The following is a 25505-nucleotide window of genomic DNA, read 5'->3' as shown; positions in this document are numbered from 1 at the left end:
ACAAATTATGGCTCATGTGATTTAAAAAAAAACAAAAATATAATGTGTGTGTTGATTACATGTGATGTCTGAACTTATGCTAATTTAAAGGGTATTCCTAACTAAGATGTATGGCCCCTGAATACTATTTCTTCATCTTTTCATCTGAAGTATAAAGGGAGAAGTGGCCACCTCTTTTTGGAAATCCCTTAACCCGTTCCTGTCCTTGCCATATTCTGTATATCCGTGTTGGTGGGAGGTCCTTAACATGAGCAGCAAGTACGTGGATGATGTTCACATTGTTCAATCTCAGGAGCTGTGTCCACACCATCAACACAACAGTGAGGAGAGTCCAGACCATCAACAGTGGGGTGTGTTCACACCATCAACAGTGGGGTGGGTCTATACTATCAACAGTGCGGTGTGTCCACACCATCAACAGTGGGATGGGTCCAGACCATCAACAGTGGGGTGGGTCCACACCATCAACAGTGGGGTGGGTCCACACCATCAACAGTGGGGTGGGTCCACACCATCAACAGTGGGGTGGGTCCACACCATCAACAGTGGGGTGGGTCCACACCATCAACAGTGGGGTGGGTCCACACCATCAACTGTGGGGTGGGTCCACACCATCAACAGTGGGGTGGGTCCACACCATCAACAGTGGGGTGGGTCCACACCATCAACAGTGGGGTGGGTCCACACCATCAACAGTGGGATGGGTCCACACCATCAACAGTGGGATGGGTCCACACCATCAACAGTGGGGTGGGTCCACACCATCAACAGTGGGGTGGGTCTATACCATCAACAGTGGGGTGGGTCCACACCATCAACAGTGGGGTGGGTCTATACCATCAACAGTGGGGTGGGTCTATACCATCAACAGTGGGGTGTGTCCACACCATCAACAGTGGGGTGGGTCCACACCATCAACAGTGGGGTGGGTCCACACCATCAACAGTGGGGTGGATCCACACCATCAACAGTGGGGTGGGTCCACACCATCAACAGTGGGGTGGGTCTATACCATCAACAGTGGGGTGGGTCTATACCATCAACAGTGGGGTGGGTCCACACCATCAACAGTGGGGTGGGTCCACACCCTCAACAATTGCATTTGTCCAGGACATAAACAGTTGGTTCACATCCTGCTGTGGGGTGGGATCAGAGCATCCACAACATCTAAACATCTAATCAATTATTCTTCCAACAACCCACAACATGAGTACAGTGTGTGTGGTGAGCCGCTATGGCAGCCGGAGGCCTCCACGTTGCTGGAACGCGCCCCCCCCAGTAGGGCTGTGGGGTACTCGGTACCGGGTCCTTCGGTTCTCGGCGGGGGTGTCACGGTGGCTGACCCGGTCCGTGTCCTAGGGGACGTCCGTTGATAAAATGGGGGAAAGGTCTTTAAAGGGATAATGTTCGTGACGCCACCTGTGGTATTCGGTCAGGGTGACCGACGCTGCTTAGGGGTACGCTGGGGTGATGTAATGGCAGCTAGATGGTATACCTTCCCACAGGTGAAGTGTATCCCCAGGGCTTCCCAGAGTGTAGATGGTGGATGGTGAGAGGCGCAGCGAAGAACGAGGACACAAGGTTGCAGTCTCTTTACCTTTACTGAAGGCTTCAGCATCCACAGTCCAGGATACAGACCACAGGGTAGGCAGAGTCCGGCCGGTCTGAAGGCAAATCCAGAGTCCCCTTATCCAGTTGGAATTCAATAGCCTTCCTCTAGCGCCTGGGTGTTGTAGTAGCTTACTGCTGAGCTTCTCGGTAAGGTCCTCACAACTATTCTGGATGTTAAGTCTCTTTCTCTCTGTCCCCCTGATGGATAGGATAGGACAAACCCGTATGACTGATGGCCTGAGGCTTTTTACAGGGACTCTATCATGCCCCGGCCCCCACAAGTTGCCACCGTGCCTCCTGGATATAAGGTCGGGCAGCCAACGTGGAATTAACTGTCCTGCCAGTCTCTGAAGTAAAGCGTAGAGATCCTTACTCCCTCGGTACTCTGGCCACCGGAATTCCTGCGCCTCAGAGAAGCAGCTTGCTCCTGGCTGATCTCCCTCTGATATTCCTCTCCTGTGCTCTGCTTCCCGCACACTCTCTGCAATATGTTCACTCTTTAGTGTCTTTTCCCAGGAGTTGCAACACTTCATGCCACAGAGCTCCTCTTACTCTGTCTTCCTGACAGGAACTCCACTCTGAACCCCTTTTCCCTCCAGATCAGGATGTTATATAGGGGAGTTCACCTTAAACAGGCTTAGAGCTCCCCCTTCTGGTCTGGAGTGTGAACATGTTGCATGCATTGTATTACCTGGTGAAGAGATCTCCTTTATTGCCTTCAGACGTAATATCACTCCCCCTGGTGGAACAACGACATTACTGCAACGACCAGGACTCTGGGGCGCTGCATTGCCATCTTGCAACTGCTAAGCATTGTACAATGCACCATAGAAATTTTGCAGTGCTATACAAATGATCGTCGTTCAGGGGTGTAGTTTCCAGGTGGGATTGAAAATGGAACTTTGATGTCCCTATACTACCAATTCTAATATTGGTAAGTAGTGGTGAACCGCGTAGAAAAAAAAAGATGATAATGTTAAAATTTATTTATTTTATTGTTTAGCTCATCCTCTAACAACAATGGAATAAATAAATAAATGGTACCAATAAAAGCCACAGCTTGTCCTAAAAAAATACAGCTCTCACACAGCTATGTTGACGGAAAAATAAAAATGTTATGGGTCATAGAATTAGGTGACACAGAAACAAAAAATTGACATGCTACAGATCACACACTGCTTCAAATCTGCAATGGTAAAAAAGCAGTGTGCACCTGAGACTTCAGGAATCTCATTAATCAGTACTGTAAAACGTTATGGTTTTCGAGGGAAAAGTCACAGGCAAAAAGATACAACGTGTGTACAAGCCCATACTCTTTCTGATTTTCATAAAAGGTTCTAAGTTTGAGTCAACGCATAGAAGAGCGTAATGACGAGTTAAACCCCTTCATGACATCTGCCGTACATGTACGGCGCAAGTCGTAAGCGGGAGTATGGAGCGGGCTAACGGGGTGAGTCTGGCCCATACCCGGCAGGACAATCTCTGATAGTGGCATTTAACAAGCTTCGGTATGGGGCGCCTCATTCCATTCACCCATCGGCGTTCTGTCACATGATCGTAGGTTGTAGATAGTTTGCTATGACAGCCGGAGGTCTATAGAAGATGTCCATGTCTGAAATTATGGAGCTTCTCTGAATACCTGCCTGTGGCCGGGCTTCAAAAGGAGACCAAGATTTGTGCTATATACAGCGATGCTGTTGTGTCAGACGATCGCAGCTTCAAGTCCCCTAAGGGGACTATTAAGAACAGTGAAAAGTAAAGATGATGTTTTACAAAAATATGAAAAAAAAAATGTTCAAATGACCCCCTTTTCCTACATTAAAAATAAAGATGTTTAACCCCTTCATTACCTTGGGATTTCGTTTTTCGTTCGTTGTTCGTTTTTCGCTCCCCTCCTTCCCAGAGCCATAACTTTTTTATTTTTCCGTCAATATGGCCATGGGAGGGCTTGTTTTTTGCGAGACGAGTTGTACTTTTGAAAGACATCATTGGTTTTACCATGTCGTGTAACAGAAAACGGGGAAAAAATTCCAAGTGCCGTGAAATTGCAAAAAAAGTGCAATCCCACACTTGTTTTTTTATTGGCTTTTTTGCTAGGTTCACTAAGTGCTAAAACTGACCTGCCATTATGATTCTCCAGGTCATTACGAGTTCATAGACACCAAACATGTCTAGGTTATTTTTTATCTAAGTGGTGAAAATAAAAATTCCAAACTTTGCTAAAAAAAAAACAAAAACCAACACCATTTTCCGACACCCGTAGAGTCTCCATTTTTCGTGATCTGGGGTCAGGTGAGGGCTTATTTTTTGCGTGCCGAGCTGACGTTATTAATGATACCACTTTTGTGCGGATACGTTCTTTTGATCACCCGTTATTGCATCTTAATGCAATGTCACGGCGACCAAAAACGTAATTCAGGAGTTTCTAATTTGTTCTCGCTACGCCGTTTAGCGATCAGGTTAATGCTTTTTTTTATTGATAGATCGGGCGATTCTGAACCTGGAGATACCAAATATGTGTATATTTGATATTTTTAATTGTTTTATTTTGAATGGGGCGAAAGGGGGGTGACTTAAACTTTTATATATTTTTTTTCATATTTTTTTCTTTTTTAAACATTTTTTTTAACTTTTGCCATGCTTGAGGCTAGAAGCTGGCACAACTGGATTGGCTCAGCTACATAGGAGCGATGCTCAGATCGCTCCTATGTAGCAGAATTACAGGCTTGCTATGAGCGCCGACCACAGGGTGGCGCTCACAGCAAACCGGCATCAACAAACATAGAGGTCTCAAGGAGACCTCAGGTTGTCATGCCGACACATCGCTGACCCCCAATCATGTGACGGGGGATGGCGATGTGCTCATTTCCGGCCCAATGGCCGGAAGCGGTAGTTAAATGCCTAGTTAACTAGTTAATAGAGTGGGTGAATCGCGATTCCATCCGTCGCTATTGCGGGCATATGTCAGCTGTACAAAACAGCTGACATGTCCCGGCTTTCATTCGGGCTCAGCACTGGAGCCCGCATCAAAGCAGGGCATCTGGCCTCAGACGTACTATCCCGTCCGAGGTCAGAAAGAGGTTAAAAAATATAAATATGTGGTATCTCTGTGATCAGAAAAGTCTGATCTATCACAATATAAAAATAATTAAACCATTCGGAAAACACCATAAATGGAAAAAAAAATTCAAGAATGCAAAATGAAGTTTTTTGTTGGCTGCAATTCCACAAACAATGCTGTAACAAGCGATCAAAACGTCACATTTATCCCAAAATGGTATTAATAAAAACGTTGTCTCACCCCGCAAAAAATAAGCCTGCGCACAGCTCCACCGACAGAATAATAAAAACGCTACAGGTCTCGGAAGATGGAGACACAACCAGAAAAAAATGTTTTTTTTGTAAACTTCTGCACGTTTGCTATCACCGTAATCGTACCGATGAGCAGAATCATATTGCGAGATCAATTTTACCACAAAATGGACACCGTAAAAACAATTCCCAAAAAACAGTAGAATTGAAGGGTTTTTTCACATTTTTCCCCACATGGAATTTATTTCCAGTACACTATGTGGTAAAATGAATGGTGTCGTTCAAAAGTACAAGTCGCCCCGCAGAAAAAACAAACTCTCATATGTTTATGTGGACAGAAAAATGTAAAAAATAGTTATGGCTCTGGGAAGAAGGGGAGGAAAAAATGAAAACCCCAAAAATGAAGGGGTTAAAAAACAAACTCTACTGAGGTATTTCCTCCATAAAGTGTAAGGAGCTTCCTCCCCCATATTCTGTTTGGAGGAGGTGATAGCACAGCAATAAACCGGCCCTGTCCTGGAAACAGCGCAGCAGTGCGACCCTACACCGCCCGGGGATCCCACAGCTCAGACGCTAGCAGAGTTATGGTTGCCTAGCAACCTTGGAACGTTCACACTTTGCCGAGGGGCTGATTGGAGGAGGCGCGGGATGTTTACTCGTTACCTAGGAGACTTGGATACCTTTTTTGTAACCGTACTCTGCATGGCTTCCCGGGGAAAGATGAAGCCCCCGCATCCTGGGACCACCACCCCTCGTGATAGACTCTTCACTGTGAAGGTCCGGCTGCGGGAGACCGGGGAGAAGTTCTGTGTAGCCGGCTGCAGCCAGCTGGTGACTGTGGGGGAGGTGAAGGAGCAGCTGGAGCTGCTGGCTGGGATCCCCAAACACCTGCAGGCTCTGTCCTACCTGGATGATGGTGGGTGGCTGCATCTGCAGAAGTGGGAGCAGAGCCCTTTATAGGGGGCGCTATGCAGAGAAATGGGGCTGGGCTGCAGTACCAAGCACAGCCTGCAGGTACAAGTGGCGCTGTTTCCACTCACTGCAAATAAGAAATGTTGACCTATATCATCCCTTTATGTGGAGCACAAATATATCTCTCCTATTAGGAAAAACCAAACCTTTTCCCGCCTCAGCCAATTTTTCCACCTTAGCTTTTTCCTTCCATTCCTCCAAAAGCCATATTTTTTTTCTTATAGATGAGGCTTTGTTTTTTTGCAAGATGAGTTATAGTTTAGCATGACTCCATTTATTTCATCTTAAAATGTACTGTAAAATGGGGAGAAATGTACAAATATGGCGAAATGTGTAAAAAGTGCCAGCCGCCATTGTATGTTTCTAGCCCTAGGTTTGACCTCACTCTCTACTGTCACATCATTCGTGTCATTTCCTGTTTCTTCTCTTGTAGGGGACATGCCTGATGGTTCCACATTGAAGTTTAATGCAGTTATTCCCGGAGGAACGCTGTCTATGAGGGTCTGGCCTTACGATGGCCTAACGGATCTGATAACATTTGCAGCTAAAGGAGACTTAGCCAAGGTACTGTATGGCCCCTGTAGTCATTGTAATAGGGGTCCTCGGACGCACATTCAGCTGAAGTGTATTGTGGTGCAGAGACCTGTCGGGTCTGCATTCAGCAATACACGCTGCCGGCCAATCAGAGGCCAGCAGCTGACGTCAGCGTGCACGTGACTGGGGGCACATGGCAGGGGCGTAATGCGCTCCCATCGCTTGCACACTGAAGTCACTGCCCGCTTCAGAAGAGGACACCGCACAGCAGTGGAGCGGATGGGAGCTTGGTTTTTTTTTTAAAATCATTGAGTACACGGTGGCCATACTACTATATGGATGACTATGGACTGTGCATTATACTACATGGATGACTGTGGACTGTGCATTATACCACATGGATGACTATGGACTGTGCATTATACTACATGGATGACTATGGACTGTGCATTATACTACATGGATGACTATGGACTGTGCATTATACTACATGGATGACTATGGACTGTGCATTATACTACATGGATGACTATGGACTGTGCATTATACAACATGGATGACAATATCACCATTACACACTGAACGGGAAACCACTGGGTAAATCTGACAGGGAGAAGGACTTGGGGATCCTAGTTAATGATAAACTTACCTGGAGCAGCCAGTGCCAGGCAGCAGCTGCCAAGGCAAACAGGATCATGGGGTGCATTAAAAGAGGTCTGGATACACATGATGAGAGCATTATACTACCTCTGTACAAATCCCTAGTTAGACCGCACATGGAGTACTGTGTCCAGTTTTGGGCACCGGTGCTCAAGAAGGATATAATGGAACTAGAGAGAGTACAAAGGAGGGCAACAAAGTTAATAAAGGGGATGGGAGAACTACAATACCCAGATAGATTAGCGAAATTAGGATTATTTAGTCTAGAAAAAAGACGACTGAGGGGCGATCTAATAACCATGTATAAGTATATAAGGGGACAATACAAATATCTCGCTGAGGATCTGTTTATACCAAGGAAGGTGACGGGCACAAGGGGGCATTCTTTGCGTCTGGAGGAGGGAAGGTTTTTCCACCAACATAGAAGAGGATTCTTTACTGTTAGGGCAGTGAGAATCTGGAATTGCTTGCCTGAGGAGGTGGTGATGGCGAACTCAGTCGAGGGGTTCAAGAGTGGCCTGGATGTCTTCCTGGAGCAGAACAATATTGTATCATACAATTATTAGGTTCTGTAGAAGGACGTAGATCTGGGGATTTATTATGATGGAATATAGGAATATAGGCTGAACTGGATGGACAAATGTCTTTTTTCGGCCTTACTAACTATGTTACTATGTTACTATGTTACTATGGACTGTGCATTATACCCCATGGATGACTTTGGACTGGGCATTATACCACATGGATGACTATGGACTGTGCATTATACTACATGGATGACTATGGACTGTGCATTATACTACATGGATGACTATGGACTGTGCATTATACTACATGGATGACTATGGACTGTGCATTATACTACATGGATGACTATGGACTGTGCATTATACTACATGGATGACTATGGACTGTGCATTATACTACATGAATGACTATGGACTGTGCATTATACCCCATGGATGACTATGGACTGTGCATTATACCCCATGGATGACTGTGGACTGTGCATTATACTACATGGATGACTATGGACTGTGCATTATACCCCATGGATGACTGTGGACTGTGCATTATACCCCATGGATGACTGTGGACTGTGCATTATACTACATGGATGACTGTGGACTGTGCATTATACAACATGGATGACTAAGGACTTGTGCATTATACCCCATGGATGACTTTGGACTGTGCATTATACCCCATGGATGACTATGGACTGTGCATTATACTACATGGATGACTGTGGACTGTGCATTATATTATATGGATGGCTATGGGCTGTGTATTATACTATATGGAGGACTATGGGCTGTGCATTATACTACATGAATGACTGTGGACTGTACATTATACTACATGGAGGACTATGGGCTGTGCATTACATTATATGGAGGACTATGGGCTGTGCATTATATATGGACGACTGTGGAGGGTGCATTATGACTGTGGATGGTGCATTATATTATATGGAGGACTATGGGCTGTGCATTATACTATATGGAGGACTATGGGCTGTGCATTATATATGGAGGACTGTGGTAAGTGCATTATATATGGAGGACTGTGGAGGGTGCATTATATTATATGGAGGACTATGGGCTGTGTATTATATTATATGGAGGACTATGGGCTGTACATTATATTATATGGAGGACTATGGACTGTGCATTATACTACATGGATGACTATGGACTGTGCATTATACTACATGAAGGACTATGGGCTGTGCATTATATTATATGGATGGCTATGGGCTGTGTATTATACTATATGGAGGACTATGGACTGTGTATTATATGGAGGACTATGGGCTGTGCATTATATTATAAGGAGGACTATGGGCTGTGCATTATACTATATGGGGGACTATGGGGAGTGCATTATGCTTATTCTATGTACGCCCTACTTCTGCTATGTACGCCCCTGGTGAGTATAATAGTTTATTTTTGTCTATAGATTAAGAATAGCGTCAGAACAGGGGACATATAGCACGATGGGAAATATATACCAGGGTAGTGCCCAGGATAAGAGACATATACCAGGATGGGGATATATATTAGGATGGGGCCCAGGATAAGGGACATATACCAGGATGAGGGATATATACATGAGGATGGGGCCCAAGATAAGGGACATATACCAAGATGGGGAATATATATATATATATATATATATATATATATATATATATATATATATATATATATATATATATATATATATATATACCAGGATGGGGCCTAGGATAAGGGACTTATACCAATATGGGGAATATATATCCATTTGGATGGAGCCCAGGATAAGTGACATACAGTTGTGCTCAAAAGTTTACATACCCCAGCAGAATGTTTTTCTTTCATGGCCTTTTTTCAGAGACTATGAATGATAACACCAAAACTTTTACTCCACTCGTGGTTAGTGGTTGGGTGAAAGATAGGGGATATATACCAGGATGAAGCACATATGTATATACCAGGATGAAGGATCTATACCAGGAGGGAGCACATATGTATACAGTATACCAGGATGGGGGACATATATACCAGGATGGAGGGCATATATATATCAGGATGAGAGACACATATACCAGGATGGAGGACATATATTTATGATGGGGGGCCCCAGTGTAAATCATGCACCAGGGGCCCATCAGACTCTAGTTACGCCACTGGTCGGACTCCTAGTGATCAGACAGTGATGACATATCCTAATTATTGGCCCTCGATGTACCACTTTCTGTTCTGTGATGGCGGCTTCTGGAACTACATAGTAACATTATTCCATTTTCTCATCAGCTGATAAATGTGGGTGTCACCCCAGATTCTACATACAACACTGAGAATTCATTACGCTTGGATACAATGGAGAAGAAAGAGTGGCTGGCTACTAGAGCAGGCATAGCCCTGTACATCGCGGCCCACCGCGGCCACCTGCACATAGTGCGATTCCTTTCACGGATTGGTAAGATGGTTGGTGGGATCAGCCGTTAGTCTTTTATGTATTCTGATGACATGGGGAGAGAGAAGGATCCGTCCATTGAAATTTCAGCAGCCGATCTTTTTGTTCGGCAGGGAGATATACTGTTGCCAGCAGGATCTGGTCGCAGTGGTCTCCTAGAGGACACAGGAGCGCTCAGCCGGGCTGACTGTTACTGTGACTTGGGGAGTCGGGAGGAACAGCTGTTGGCCAAAAATATGTGTTTAGGGGTCTTTCAGCCAGTGGTGTTCCCACATTTGCAACTTACCACCTACCCTGAGATCTGATGTCATTGCTGACCACTGTGTATTTCTCTTGGGTAGGACACAATGTACAGTACAAGACCCAGCTTGGTAATACTCCTCTACACGTGGCAGCAGCCATGGGCCAAAATGACTGCCTCCAAGAGCTATTAAGTAATGGAGCCGAAACACAGGTCACCAACAGAAGAGGGCAGACAGCGCTGGACATGGCACGAACATGGGGCAAAGTGAAAAGCGAACAGAAACTCTTCCGGTTCCAGTGGGAGGAGAGAGCAGCCAACGTGTCGGTGAAAAGTCATCTGGAAAGTTCCGAACTCTTCGCACATCAAAAATTTGATTCGAAACAGAAGACCTGGTTGACGGGCTCGTATGCAATCAAATACATGGCAAATCTCACCCAGGTGCAAGACTTCTTCGGGACACACATCAGTGCCCCACCAAAAAAGACACCTGTCCGAAAAAATGTAAAATAGACAAAAGAGGGAGAATAAAGAGGTGATTGGCACTTTTTGAAGGACTAAATCATTCAGCAGAAAAGTACAGACAAAAAAGGGGAGAAAACCTCACAAAGGCCCAGGACATGTGCCACACGCTGGTGGAGAGACTCCGCAGAGTCAAGATAACACATGTTAGGGTCGAAACAGTTGATGTGCGCGTTCCTCACGACATGACGGCTATAGCTCATCTGGGGGTGCACAGATTTTCTCCTGGATCTCTGACTTTTTGCACATGTAGGAAAAAAAAAATAATAATCCAGCACCTCTGCACAATCTTCAGGCTTTATGTAATACATTTTCCGTATACAAATTAAACATCCAGCATGATACAAGCAGTAATATCCCAGGGACGAGTTTCAACCCCTCATGCGTGCTTTATCACAACTTGGATACAAGGTGGCATTAAAGGAAATCTGCCACCAGGTTGTTGCTATGTCATCTGAGAGAATCATGATGTAGAGGCAGAGACCCCGATTCCAGCGATGTATCACTTATTGGGCTGCTTGCTACAGTTTTGGTAAAATTACTGTTTTATCTCCTGCAGATCTAGCAGAGCTTGGAATGTTGAGCTCTGTATAACCCCGCCCACATCACCGATTGGAAGCTTTCTTACTGTTATCAAAACTACAGTAAGCAGCCCAGTAAGTGACACATCGCTGGAATCATGGTCTCTGCCACTACATTAGGCTGCTCTCAGATTAAACAGCAAAAACCTGACAGATTCCCTTTAACTCTATATTATACCAGATCTCTAATGATTGTAATAGGTATCAGCACATAGTACTATTAACATGTAATACTGTCATCATAAAATGACTGTTCAAACCAAGCACAGGCTCGCGGTGCACCTATGGCCGAGCAGTTCATTGCACCTTCCCGTCTACGCCCTAGTCTGAAAAATCTCAGAAGCATGTGATCAGAGATGTATTTTTTTAATAAAGGTAACAGACAAAGAAACCACAAGGGTTCAAAACCTGATGCAAGGATATTACCGCTTGTATCATGCTGGCTATTTCATTTTTATATTGGAAATGTATTACGGTAAATAAAGCCTGAAGATTTTGTGGAGGTGCTTGATTATTTTTACTCTTTCCTATATTTTGTTTTCAGGTCACAGCGGTCATGGGGCACTGAATAATAAGGGTAATACTTAGAAATTAAAAAAGAAAAAACATTTTGGGAGTCAAAGTTACAAAATGTATTCATAGCATTACAGTGGACGGGGCGGTATGCAAATATTACAGCAAGAACAAGGTACTATGGTATGCAAATGCAGCTGAGAAAATAATGTACAAACATCATTAAATTGTTTCGAAGATCAGCGGAGGTGATCCCTGACCACATCATTACTAGTGGCCGACAATTGTCAAGGAAAGTGAGAGCAGAGCTTGGTTCTCATGCCAAGCGATTAGAATATGAATAGAGGACAGGCGCCATCTACACAGCTTACAAAGGGCCTGTCACTTGCATTCTTTTTACCTGATGTAAATGCCGCCGTTTTCCTGAATTTATGATGTTGTTTACTTCTACTTCTGAAATATAACCCCCTCGTCAATATATGTAAATGTAGGCTTCTTGGCCAACTGAGCCTGATCCTCAAGACTCCCACAGAGAAGAGCTGAGTGAGGACCATGCCCGCTTGGATAAAAAGACTAAGTTGAAAATTTGCAAAATTTTGGACTCAGCGGGTGCACAATGCCGTCACTTCATGGTGCACAATGCTGTGCCAGCAGGGGACCTGATGAGAAGCGCTGCAGAAGCTAGAGCAGTGGGGGAACGGGGAGAGGTAAGTGCCTAGTGACTAAGCATATCCATAGAGTGGACGCACCCTTGGGACAGACTTGGACCCCTCTCGCCTTCATCTTCTCACAGGTACCACACTATGGGATATCATGGCAGTATGTTCATATTTCAGCCTATGGATATAGGTATATGCACTTTATTATCATCTACTAATCTTCACATTGCCTTTCTTGCTACTGTAGCTGTTCCCCTTGTGGGTCCATGTTTTTTGCATGTATCATCAATATTTCTGATATATCAGCAGCGCAGTATTTATTTAGATATTTTGTTTACTCCTGACATTAAAGTTGGAGCGCCCCCATAGGACCGTGGGGTACTCGGTACCGGGTTCTTTGGTTCTCTCGGCGGGGGATGTCACGGTGGCTGACCTGGTCCGTGGCCCTAGGGGACGTCCGTTGTAAATGGGGAAAGGTCTTTAAAGGGGAAAATGTTTGTGACGCCACCTGTGGTATTCGGTCAGGGTGACCGACGCTGCTGTGAGGGTTCCGCTGGGGTGATGTTATGGCAGCTAGATGGTATACCTTCCCACAGGTGACGTATATCCCCAGGGCTTCCCAGATGTGTAGGTGGTGAATGGTGTGAGGTGCAGTGAAGAACGAGGACACAGGGTTGCAGTCTCTTTACCTTTACTGAAGGCTTCAGCATCCACAGTCCAGGGGGGTACGGACCACAGGGCAGGCAGAGTCCGGCCGTTCTGAAGGCAAGTCCAGAGTCCGCTTATCCAGGTGGAAATCAGTAGCCTTCCTCTAGCGCCTGGGTGTTGTAGTACCTCCCTGCTGGGCTTCTCGGTAAGGTCCTCACAACTATTCTGGATGTTAAGTCTCTTTCTCTCTGTCCCCCAGATGGAATGGATAGGACAAACCCGTATGACTGGTGGCCTGAGGCTTTTTACAGGGACTCTATCACGCCCCGGCCCCCACAAGTTGCCACCGTGCCTCCTGGGTATAAAGGTCGGGCAGCTAACGTGGAATTAACTGTCCTGCCAGTCTCTGGAGCAACGCGTAGAGATCCTTACTACCTCGGTATGCCGGCCACCAGATTCTTGCGCCTCAGAAGGAGGCAGCCTTTCACAGGGCAGAACTCCTTCTGGTTTCCTCTCCTTTTTTGCTGTGACATCGTTTCTCACCCTCTGCAATACACTTCTCTTCTAATGTCTCTTTCTTTGGATGCTGCCGCACGTGGGGCAGGCGCAGCTCCATGGACCCTCGTCCTCCTCAGACCGCAGTCTGGATCTGACTGGAACTCGCTCCAGCCAGCTTCTCCCTCCTTCTGCCTCACTTTCTGTCCAGACCACCAGTTTTACCTAATTGTGAGGAGTGCCCTAATAGATAGGAGCGTAGCTCCCCCTGGCGGCCTGGAGTGTGAAGTGTAGTGTATGGTTGTGATACCTGTAAAGAGATCTCCTTTATTGCCTTACAGACGTAATATCGCTGGAAGAATGACATAACTGCAACAACCAGGACTCTGGGGCGCTGCACTATCATCTCGTTTTCTTGGTTGCTACCATTTTATCATTATGATTTTAGCCTGTCCCCTGTGTATTGTGTCCCTTCTTTTCCCCTGTGTATTTGTTTCCACCTTCATCTTATTTTTATCATTATAATAAATAACATTTATTCTTTTCACTTCATTTGGGTTTTAAACTTGGTTTTCTTCGCTGTTCATGATCTATTTTGCTGATATGCCCTTCATTATGTCCATGGTACACATGTGGTGAAAGAAATAGAAATATCATTTATCACTTATTACTTTATATGATTTTAACTATTAACTTTACATGTCTACATTGTCTTTTGAGACTGTTGTGACTATGCTGTGTGTGGAGGGGGGCTGCACTGTACTGTGTTGGGGCTGCATTATATTGTGTGTTTGGGGGGCTGCACTATACTGTGAGTGGGGGGCTGCATTATACTGTGTGTGGAGGGGGGCTGCACTGTACTGTGTGTGGGGGCTGCATTATAGTGTGTGTTTGGGGGGCTGCACTAAACTGAGTGGGGGGCTGCATTATACTGTGAGTGGGGGGCTGCATTATACTGTGTGGGGGCTGCATTATACTGTAAGTGGAGGGGCTGCATTATACTGTGAGTGGGGGGCTGCATTATACTGTGAGTGGGGGCTGCATTATACTGTGAGTGGGGGGCTGCATTATACTGTGTGGGGGGCTGCATTATACTGTGAGTGGGGGGGCTGCATTATACTGTGAGTGGGGGGCTGCATTATACTGTGAGTGGGGGCTGCATTATACTGTGAGTGGGGGCTGCATTATACTGTGAGTGGGGGGCTGCATTATACTGTGAGTGGGAGGCTGCATCATACTGTGAGTGGGGGGCTGCATTATACTGTGTGTGGAGGGCTGCATTATACTGTGTGGGGGGCTGCATTATACTGTGGGGGGGCTGCATTATACTGTGAGTGGGGGGCTGCATTATACTGTGAGTGGGGGGCTGCATTATACTGTGAGTGGGGGGGCTGCATTATACTGTGAGTGGGGGACTGCATTATACTGTGAGTGGGGGCTGCATTATACTGTGAGTGGGGGCTGCATTATACTGTGAGTGGGGGCTACATTATACTGTGAGTGGGGGGGCTGCATTATACTGTGACTGGGAGCTGCATTATACTGTGAGTGGGGGCTGCATTATACTGTGTGGGGGGCTGCATTATACTGTGAGTGAGGGCTGCATTATACTGTGTGGGGGGCTGCATTATACTGTGAGTGGGGGGCTGCATTATACTGTGTGGGGGGCTGCATTATACTGTGTGGGGGGCTGCATTATACTGTGGGGGCTGCATTATACTGTGAGTGGGGGGCTGCATTATACTGTGTGTGGGGGGCTGCATTATACTGTGGGGGGCTGCATTATACTGTGAGTGGGGGCTGCATTATACTGTGTGTGGGGGGCTGCATTATAGTGTGTGGGGGGGCTGCATTATACTGTGTTTGGATGATGCTGCATTATACTGTGAGTGGGGGGCTGCATTATGCTGTGAGTGGGGGGGCTGCATTATACTGTGTGGGGGGGCTGCATTATACTGTGTGTGGGGGGCTGCATTATACTGTGTGGGGGGCTGCATTATAGTGTGGGGGGGCTGCATTATACTGTGGGGGGCTGCATTATACTGTGAGTGGGGGGCTGCATTATACTGTGTGTGGGGGGCTGCATTATACTGTGTGGGGGGCTGCATTATACTGTGTGGGAGGCTGCATTATACTGTGGGGGGCTGCATTATACTGTGAGTGGGGGGCTGCATTATACTGTGTGTGGGGGGCTGCATTATACTGTGAGTGGGGGGCTGCATTATACTGTGAGTGGGGGGCTGCATTATACTGTGAGTGGAGGGCTGCATTATACTGTGTGGGGGGCTGCATTATACTGTGTGGGGGGGCTGCATTATACTGTGAGTGGGGGCTGCATTATACTGTGAGTGGGGGCTGCATTATACTGTGAGTGGGGGGCTGCGTTATACTGTGAGTGGGGGGGTGCATTATACTGTGTGGGGGGCTGCATTATACTGTGTGGGGGGCTGCATTATACTGTGAGTGGGGGGCTGCATTATACTGTGTGGGGGGGCTGCATTATACTGTGTGGGGGGCTGCATTATACTGTGGGGGGCTGCATTATACCGTGAGTGGGGGGCTGCATTATACTGTGAGTGGGGGGCTGCATTATACTGAGTGGGGGGCTGCATTATACTGTGTGTGGGGGGCTGCATTATACTGTGTGTGGCGGGCTGCATTATACTGTGTGTGGGGCTGCATTATACTGTGTTTGGATGCTGCTGCATTATACTGTGAGTGGGGGGCTGCATTATACTGTGAGTGGGGGCTGCATTATACTGTGTGGGGGGCTGCATTATACTGTGTGTGAGGGGCTGCTTTATACTGTGTGGGGGCTGCATTATACTGTGGGGGGCTGCATTATACTGTGAGTGGGGGGCTGCATTATACTGTGAGTGGGGGCTGCATTACACTGTGTGGGGGGGGCTGCATTATACTGTGTGGGGGGGCTGCATTATACTGTGAGTGGGGGGCTGCATTATACTGAGTGGGGGGATGCATTATACTGTGAGTGGGGGGCTGCATTATACTGTGAGTGGAGGGGCTGCATTATACTGTGAGTGGGGGGCTGCATTATACTGTGAGTGGGGTCTGCATTATACTGTGAGTGGGGGGCTGCATTATACTGTGTGGGGGGCTGCATTATACTGTGAGTGGGGGGCTGCATTATACTGTGTGGGTGGGGCTGCATTATACTGTGTGTGGGGCTGCATTATACTGTGTTTGGATGATGCTGCATTATACTGTGAGTGGGGGGCTGCATTATACTGTGAGTGGGGGCTGCATTATACTGTGTAGGGGGCTGCATTATACTGTGTGTGAGGGGCTGCTTTATACTGTGTGGGGGGCTGCATTATACTGTGTGGGGGGGCTGCATTATACTGTGAGTGGGGGGCTGCATTATACTGAGTGGGGGGCTGCATTATACTGTGAGTGGGGTCTGCATTATACTGTGAGTGGGGGGCTGCATTATACTGTGTGGGGGGCTGCATTATACTGTGAGTGGGGGGCTGCATTATACTGTGAGTGGGGGGCTGCATTATACTGTGTGTGGGGGGCTGCATTATAGTGTGTGGGGGGCTGCATTATACTGTGTTTGGATGGTGCTGCATTATACTGTGAGTGGGGGGGGGTGCATTATACTGTGTGGGGGCTGCATTATAATGTGAGTGGGGGGCTGCATTATACTGTGTGGGGGGCTGCATTATACTGTGTGGGGGCTGCATTATACTGTGAGTGGGGGCTGCATTGTACTGTGAGTGGGGGGCTGCATTATACTGTGTGGGGGGCTGCATTATACTGTGTGGGGGGGCTGCATTATACTGTGTGTGGGGGGTTGCATTATACTGAGTGGGGGGCTGCATTATACTGTGTGGGGGGGGCTGCATTATAGTGTGTGGGGGGCTGCATTATACTGTGTGGGGGCCACATTATACTGTGTGTGGGGGCTGCATTATATTGTGTGGGGGGGCTGCATTATAGTGTGGGGGGGCTGCATTATACTGTGTTTGGATGATGCTGCATTATACTGTGAGTGGGAGGCTGCATGGGATGTTCCTATGAGAGGATAAAGGGCGACTTAAACAACAGAACTGTTCACAACAATGCCCCGAGTGTGACTAAAAGCTGGTATGTGCGTTAATAATTCTTGAACATCTTGTGTCCATAAATTAAAAAAAAAACTAAGTTTCTCCCAATGTGTAAAAACTACACTTCAAAACGAGTTGCCTGCAGCATGCAAATGCCAACTTTCAATTTAATTTTATTCAGTCCGGTGATCCTATTGGTTTCTATGGGCAACATTAACACTTGTTTTCAAGGATCCAACTAAGTATTATGGCCCCTTTAATTTGTACGGTAACATTGTATTATATTTGATCATCGCGTTTCCTCAACCAAGAAAATGGCGGACGGAACCATCCAGCGACCACAGAACTGCGTCACCCGAAAGGTTGTTGTGACCCGGAAGCGACGTGCAGCGCTTCCTGTGTGTGGTATACACGTATGCGGCACGTGTGTGTTACCGATGTAGCCAGCCACCAGGGGGCGCTGTACGGAGTGATACAGCGCGTTCTCTAAGCGCCGGTCCCATAGAGTTCAGTTCCCTGCAGTCACACAGCGGCCGGGACGCGGTAGCTCAGGTGCAGCATGCTGGTGAGTAAGGTGTGTGGCCGCGGTGCAGTGACACACCGGAGCCGCCATTGCTGCTGATGCACAGTGTGGGGGGAGCTTGTCCTTTCCATCCTGTCTGTACACCCCTGGGATAATCCCCGCGCTGCTTATCATTAAGGACCAGGCGGCCTGTGCAGACCAGTCCATCTGACCTGTAACCCCGCCCCCAAGCTGCCTATCAGGGGTGTGGGCGGGGTTACACAGCTCAGGATTTCAGCTCTGCTACAGCTGCAGCAGAGAAAAAAGGAATCTATCAAACTGCAGCAAGTAGCCCAGTAAGTGACACATTGCTGGAATCAGGCTCTCTGCCCCTACATCATGCTGTCCTCAGATTCCATAGCTACCAAAAAACCTATTCACAGATTCCCTATAAATGGCGATTTGGTGAAGGAATAAACCCGTCTCTTGTATATTCACGTGGATACACTGCACATTTCTATCCAGATTTGTAGGCGGAGAATCTTCAGCCTAGTAAAGAAATCAGCCCCAATTCATGGAGAAATTGACCTGTCGTGTGAATGTTAAAGGGGCTTAGGTTCTTACTTCAGGAGCGCTCGTGCTTAATGGTCAGTTTGGGCCCACGGCCTCGTCCCGTCACTGGCCGGAACTAGCTGTCCGGATCCAGCATATGGCCACCTTCAGAGCCGGACTCCTTCCCTGAGAGACTGACCACCGCTGATAGACCGCAGAGGTGGTATGTCACCTAGGCAACGAGCAGTCAACAATGTGCACCAGAAAACTGTCACTCATTGCAGCTGAAATTTGTAGCAGTTTATGGCAGCTACAACGGTGCATCAGACGTGTTAAGAGACCCGCACCTTACTCTGGTGGCCTGTATGTTCAAGACCAGCTTTGGGTGTCAATATAAAGGGTAGCTGGCCAACAGCACACGGATAAGCGGATGCACGTCCTAGTTCCACTGGACCCCCATGGAAGATGTACATACCAGATAAGAAATGAAGGACAGCATCCAGTCCAGGTGAAAGTGTTCACAAAACGATTCCTTTATTTGCCAAAGTGCAACGTTTCGACCCAAATGGGTCTTTATCAAGCAAGCTTGATAAAGACCCATTTGGGTCGAAACGTTGCACTTTGGCAAATAAAGGAATCGTTTTGTGAACACTTTCACCTGGACTGGATGCTGTCCTTCATTTCTTATCAGCTTTGGGTGTCAGTCCTCCACCAGTTTGCTTACACAGATACAGAAGTGCTGCTCCCGGTGTGCTGAGAAGTGTGAATGCTGTTCTAACACCTTTGGCAATGTCGTTAATGGGTTATCGCCTATCCCTAACTTGCTGATTGGTGAAGGTCTGCCACCTGGGACTCACTCATCCCAAGAACAATAGGTTATCACCTATCCCTAACTTGCTGATTGGTGAAGGTCTGCCACCTGGGACTCACTCATCCCAAGAACAATAGGTTATCACCTATCCCTAGCTTGCTGATTGGTGAAGGTCCGCCACCTGGGACTCACTTGTCCCAAGAACAATGGGTTATCACCTATCCCTAGCTTGCTGATTGGTGAAGGTCCGCCACCTGGGACTCACTTGTCCCAAGAACAATGGGTTATCACCTATCCCTAGCTTGCTGATTGGTGAAGGTCCGCCACCTGGGACTCACTTGTCCCAAGAACAATGGGTTATCACCTATCCCTAGCTTGCTGATTGGTGAAGGTCCGCCACCTGGGACTCACTTGTCCCAAGAACAATGGGTTATCACCTATCCCTAGCTTGCTGATTGGTGAAGGTCCGCCACCTGGGACTCACTCATCCCAAGAACAATGGGTTATCACCTATCCCTAGCTTGCTGATTGGTGAAGGTCCGCCACCTGGGACTCACTCATCCCAAGAACAATGGGTTATCACCTATCCCTAGCTTGCTGATTGGTGAAGGTCCGCCACCTGGGACTCACTTGTCCCAAGAACAATGGGTTATCACCTATCCCTAGCTTGCTGATTGGTGAAGGTCCGCCACCTGGGACTCACTCATCCCAAGAACAATGGGTTATCACCTATCCCTAACTTGCTTATTGGTGAAGGTCCGCCACCTGGGACTCACTCATCCCAAGAACAATGGGTTATCACCTATCCCTAGCTTGCTGACTGGTGAAGGTCCGCCACCTGGGACTCACTCATCCCAAGAACAATGGGTTATCACCTATCCCTAGCTTGCTGATTGGTGAAGGTCCGCCACCTGGGACTCACTCATCCCAAGAACAATGGGTTATCACCTATCCCTAGCTTGCTGATTGGTGAAGGTCCGCCACCTGGGACTCACTTGTCCCAAGAACAATGGGTTATCACCTTTCCCTAGATTGCTGATTGGTGAAGGTCCGACACCTGGGACTCGTTTGTCCCAAGAACAATGTTATTACCTATCCCTAACTTACTGATTGGTGAAGGTCCGACACCTGGGACTCGTTTGTCCCAAGAACAATGGGTTATCACCTATCCCTAACTTGCTGACTGGTGAAGGTCCGACACCTGGGACTCGTTTGTCCCAAGAACAATGAGTTATCACCTATCCCTAACTTGCTGATTGGTGAAGGTCTGACACCTGGGACTCACTCATCCCAAGAACAGGGCTCTCCATCTGGATATAGCTGTGGCTGGACATGTGCACATGTACCACTCCATACATTCAATATGGGACTTCTGAGCACTGTCCTCTATCTGCGGCAGCCCCATAGAGAATGAATGGAGTGGTGGTGCACATCTCGAGAAAAGTCCTGGTAGTCGGACGCCCACTGATTATCAGGTTAGCCCCATATCCCATGGAAAGATGATTCCCAGTGGTGGAACAGGAACAGTCAGCCACGTGGTCAGCTTGGATGGGTTTTCTGAATGGCAGACATGTTCCATAGTCTTCTAGGTTCTTCCCTACCCAAGCTAAGCAGGGTTAGAGAATCCTCCTGGAGTGTTCTGTAGCCTTAGGACAACCAGACGAGGTGAGTGAGGGTCCCCACGCCTCACATACGAGCAATCACGTGTCTGAACTTGCTACCCAATGCATCGCCCCTCTCTTTCCCTTTGCTTCTTTCTCCACAAGATCTCTGCTTGGGGTCAGTGACCGGACATGATCAGAGCAGTATTTCAGTCTCGGAAGAAAGAAAAAAAATGTATACACAGACAACAAGCAGAGATCTAGAAAATGGCAAGGAATTGCAACGCCAAGTATAGAGGAACATATGTTTGTGTCATTAACGTGATATTGGACCACTGTGTGAACAGAGCGACCCGCCAGTGGGCTGCAGATGGGCCCCTCAGCTACAGTACAGACCACATACACATGCAGGGAGGCAGCAGTGTGCCCCTGGATGAGATTAGTAGGGTCCTTGGTGGTCACTGGAATGCTGCTTTTTTTTCCCTCCCTCTACAGATTGCTATAGAATCACACGATATGATCCCACATGGACGACTTATCCCTAAATGTATTATCCCATAAAACCCCTTTAATTACATCCTCAGATCCCAGAGCTGAAGAAAGACACAGTCCGAATGAAGGACCCAGAAAAGGTCCGAGAGGTGATCCTGGCACTACAAAATGGAGGAGATAAGAAATTACAGGTAAGGCACAGGCATCCAAGATGGTAGCCGCCATATCCACTGCTCACAAAGGGATTCCCAGCATATTTCCGTCAGTCAGCTGTGCGTAGTGCCAGCATCTCTCCCCCAGGTAAATGAATGACTTAAGCTATATAAATGTGCTATAGAAAAGAGCTGTACTCCTTACCTAAGAGACTGACCACCTCTGATAGACCGCAGAGGTGGTAGGTAACCTAGGCAATGAGCAGTAAACGATAGTACCAGAAATCCCTCTGTTGAGGACAGAGAATTTTTTAATAAGTGACATTTCATAGCTACTCGTGGGCACATTTGACTTTTCAGAGCAGGCCACATCTTTCTAGTTTTCGCTCACGTGCCCACTGTAGATGCTTTTGGAGGGGGGCAGGGGTCTGCACAACAATGACAGCCCATACACAGGCTGTCCTACACTGACTGCTCGCACCTTTGTTATAGCCACAATTCACCTTTACCAGCCATATGTGCTACAGCGCCTCTTCTGTGGGATTGGACACATCACATGTATCAGTAAACTCTGGGTGCCATCACCCTGTTTACTGGCCACTCATTTTTTTAAGCATATTTAGTAGGTGCTAACTACTACTTACTGTGAGCACCCCACAACACCACCTGTTCTCAGTCACCTCGTGAGTGATGGTTACTTTCTTCCGAACGCCCATTTTTCCTGCTTCCAGTGCATACACCAAGCAATGACTCGCCGCTCCCCGAACCCTCCATGACTGAAAGCGAGTGAATCCCAGGAGGAATAAAGTAAATTACTCTGTCGCCTCATTGGGGGACACAGGGCCATGGGTGTTATGCTGCTGTCCACTAGGAGGCAACACTATGCATAATCTGAAAAAGATTAACCATGGCTCCTCCTCTGCAGTATACACCCCTGGACGGCGTCAGCCTTCTCCAGTTTTTGCTTAGTGTCGCATAGGAGGCACGCCTAAGATTTTTTTCTCCGTTTTTTTTCCGACGGATTACAGATGAAGAAAAGTGGGTCTCCTGTGAGACTCCCGGCATGGCTCCTTCCTCGGCCCCCTATTACGGGGTGCTTGTTGAAGTAGAGATGGCTATTCCCCATGTTGCTCCTTCCCCAGTCCCTCGGGTGCTGGTTCGAAGTCGAGACTCCCCCTCCTTCCCCAATTCCTCTTGGTTTCTGGGTTGAGGTCGGAGCTGCGGGCTCCTGTTGGGGCCGGGGAGGGTGCAGGCAGGCATGGCACAGACAGACACAGGGCTCCCTGCGCCCCGGTCCTTGCGGCAGCACCAGCTCTATACTGCCTCAGGGGGACCCCTCACCGGGCTTCCGCTTACAGCCCCACCGCTATCCTGCCTTTAAATCCGGGGGGGTCCGGTTCAGATCCGACCCCCTCCCGGACTTTCGTGCCGGCCTGGAGCCCTTTACACCCCCTCTACAGTGTCATAGAGGGGGTGAATCAAGACAGAAAGGGAGCGTTTTTACACAGCTTTGCTGCCTTTTTCTCAGCTCTCCGACCCCTTCTCCCCTGCCTCTTCTCCTCGGCAGCCATTTCTACTGCAGCAAGGATTAAACCTGCATCTCCCGGTCAGCAGGACCAGGCCAGCCAGTCTCCGGGGGGCACAGGACTGTGGATCTTCGGCGCTGGACCTAGGGGTAAACTGGTGGGGTAAGATCACAGCTGGGTTGTTTTACTCGGATGTGAATCCATATTCCCTATAAGGCTCCCTGTTATGGTTCTCAATGGCAAGAGAACATAGCCCAGCAAACATAATAACTAGCTCTTGGAAGGATGGAAACTAAACTGACCATGAACTAAACCTGCCGCACAACTAACAGTAGCCGGGTAGCGTAGCCTGCGTTTTATCCCTAGACGCCCAGCGCCGGCCGGAGGACTAACTAATCCTGGCAGAGGAAAATATAGTCCTGGCTCACCTCTAGAGAAATTTCCCCGAAAGGCAGACAGAGGCCCCCACAAATATTGGCGGTGATTTTAGATGAAATGACAAACGTAGTATGAAAATAGGTTTAGCAAAATTGAGGTCCGCTTACTAGATAGCAGGAAGACAGAAAGGGCACTTTCATGGTCAGCTGAAAACCCTATCAAAATACCATCCTGAAATTACTTTAAGACTCTAGTATTAACTCATAACATCAGAGTGGCAATTTCAGATCACAAGAGCTTTCCAGACACAGAAACGAAACTACAGCTGTGAACTGGAACAAAATGCAAAAACAAACAAGGACTAAGTCCAACTTAGCTGGGAGTTGTCTAGCAGCAGGAACATGCACAGAAAGGCTTCTGATTACAATGTTGACCGGCATGGAAGTGACAGAGGAGCAAGGCTAAATAGCGACTCCCACATCCTGATGGAAACAGGTGAACAGAGAGGATGATGCACACCAGTTCAATTCCACCAGTGGCCACCGGGGGAGCCCAAAATCCAATTTCACAACAGCTCCCCTATAGGGTCCTCTGCATAGCTACGCCTGTAAGGTCCTCTGCATAGCAGCCCTTCTGCACTGTGCACTATGCCGGGCTCAAGGTCCAAGAGAACCAGGCAGGACTGCTATTATGCATTCTGCACAGCCTGCAGGAACGCTCTCCCCAGTGGCAGTGTGTACCCACACTGCCAGGACTGCACTCAGACTACTGTGTCAGAGCCCCAAGAGGCCCCTACCAATGCTTTGGTATCTAATGCCACGCCGGAATGGGTCACTTAGATGTAGCAATCTATGACGCAGTCTATAGATAGCCTAACCTCCACATTGCTTCAGGCTCTGCAGAGTCATGCCTCGGCTATGACCGTTACCCAGCAAAGGAGAGCTTGACTCAGGGAACCGTCCCCTTCCAGGGACAGACAATGCAGATCTCCGCAATCCCCGACCAGAGAAGGCCTCCTCCCCAGCTCACCCAGCAGGGGACGCCTCAGTGATACACAGGATTCGGAAGGCATCTGTGACTCCGACTCAGACAAGGAAACGGATGGGTCCCTGATCCCAATCCCCCCCTAGCAATACAGCGCTAGTTGAGGACTTAATCTCTTCCATCCATCGGGTGCTGGACATTTCTGATCCGCCACCAGAGGCCCCAGAACACAAGATTTCCTTTGAAGGACCTCTGAAGCCTCTTAAGGTTTTCTCTAACCTCCCAGAGTTTAAGGCAATCCTTTAAAAAGCAGTTCTCACAGCCTGAGAAAAAATTCGCTAATCGCAAATATCTGGAGGCGAGGTACCCCGTCCCGCAGAAGGATGCCAAGGAGTGGACAGACCCACCCGAAGTGGACCCCCCAATCTCTAGACTAGCAGCACAGACCCTCCTTTCACTGCCAGATAGCTCAACTTTCAGGGACGCAGCAGACCGGCAGGTAGAACGCATGGCTCGTTCACCAAGCGGTTCAAATAGCAGTCGTAGCAGATTACATGCTTCATGCAGCTCTGGATTCAGCAAGGGGTGTAGCGGGGATAGCATCAAACGCCATCACAATTCGGCGTATCCTCTGGCTGCGGGAATGGAAAGCCGACGCAGCCTCAAAGAAGTCCCTCATACACCTCCCCTACCTCAGTGGAACAGTTGGACACGATGACATCCAA

General features: G+C 47.8%; 2 protein-coding genes across 3 annotated transcripts in view; both read left to right on the top strand.

The window, feature by feature from the left end:
• The first annotated feature begins 5486 nt into the window (after positions 1-5486).
• ANKRD60 (ankyrin repeat domain 60) lies at positions 5487-12151 on the top strand. The gene is made up of 4 exons (XM_077257714.1): positions 5487-5839; positions 6329-6459; positions 9891-10056; positions 10395-12151. The coding sequence occupies exons 1-4, from the start codon at positions 5572-5574 to the stop codon at positions 10805-10807; spliced, it is 978 nt and encodes a 325-aa protein (XP_077113829.1). The 5' UTR covers positions 5487-5571; the 3' UTR covers positions 10808-12151.
• Positions 12152-18173: 6022 nt separating this feature from the next.
• The window catches only part of NT5C3B (5'-nucleotidase, cytosolic IIIB), a 28993-nt gene continuing 21661 nt past the window's right edge, over positions 18174-25505 (top strand). The window contains exons 1-2 of one of the 2 annotated variants that reach the window (XM_077252476.1): positions 18174-18347; positions 21833-21931. In XM_077252476.1, the coding sequence (XP_077108591.1) occupies positions 18342-18347; positions 21833-21931 (105 nt within the window). In that variant the 5' untranslated portion in view covers positions 18174-18341. The remainder of the gene's footprint in view (positions 18348-21832; positions 21932-25505) is intronic. The other variant, XM_077252477.1, reaches the window with a different exon arrangement.

The sequence above is a fragment of the Ranitomeya variabilis genome, chromosome 4 (genome assembly GCF_051348905.1).
Source record: "Ranitomeya variabilis isolate aRanVar5 chromosome 4, aRanVar5.hap1, whole genome shotgun sequence".
NCBI lineage: Eukaryota > Metazoa > Chordata > Amphibia > Anura > Dendrobatidae > Ranitomeya > Ranitomeya variabilis.
This window is presented reverse-complemented; position numbering and strand designations above follow the sequence as displayed.

Coding starts and splice junctions, on each gene's coding strand:
- ANKRD60 (XM_077257714.1), top strand. CDS start 5,572: ATGTTTACTCGTTACCTAGGAGACTTGGATACCTTTTTTGTAACCGTA. Junction 5,840..6,328: donor TCTGTCCTACCTGGATGATG/GTGGGTGGCTGC, acceptor CTTCTCTTGTAG/GGGACATGCCTGATGGTTCC. Junction 6,460..9,890: donor CTAAAGGAGACTTAGCCAAG/GTACTGTATGGC, acceptor TTTTCTCATCAG/CTGATAAATGTGGGTGTCAC.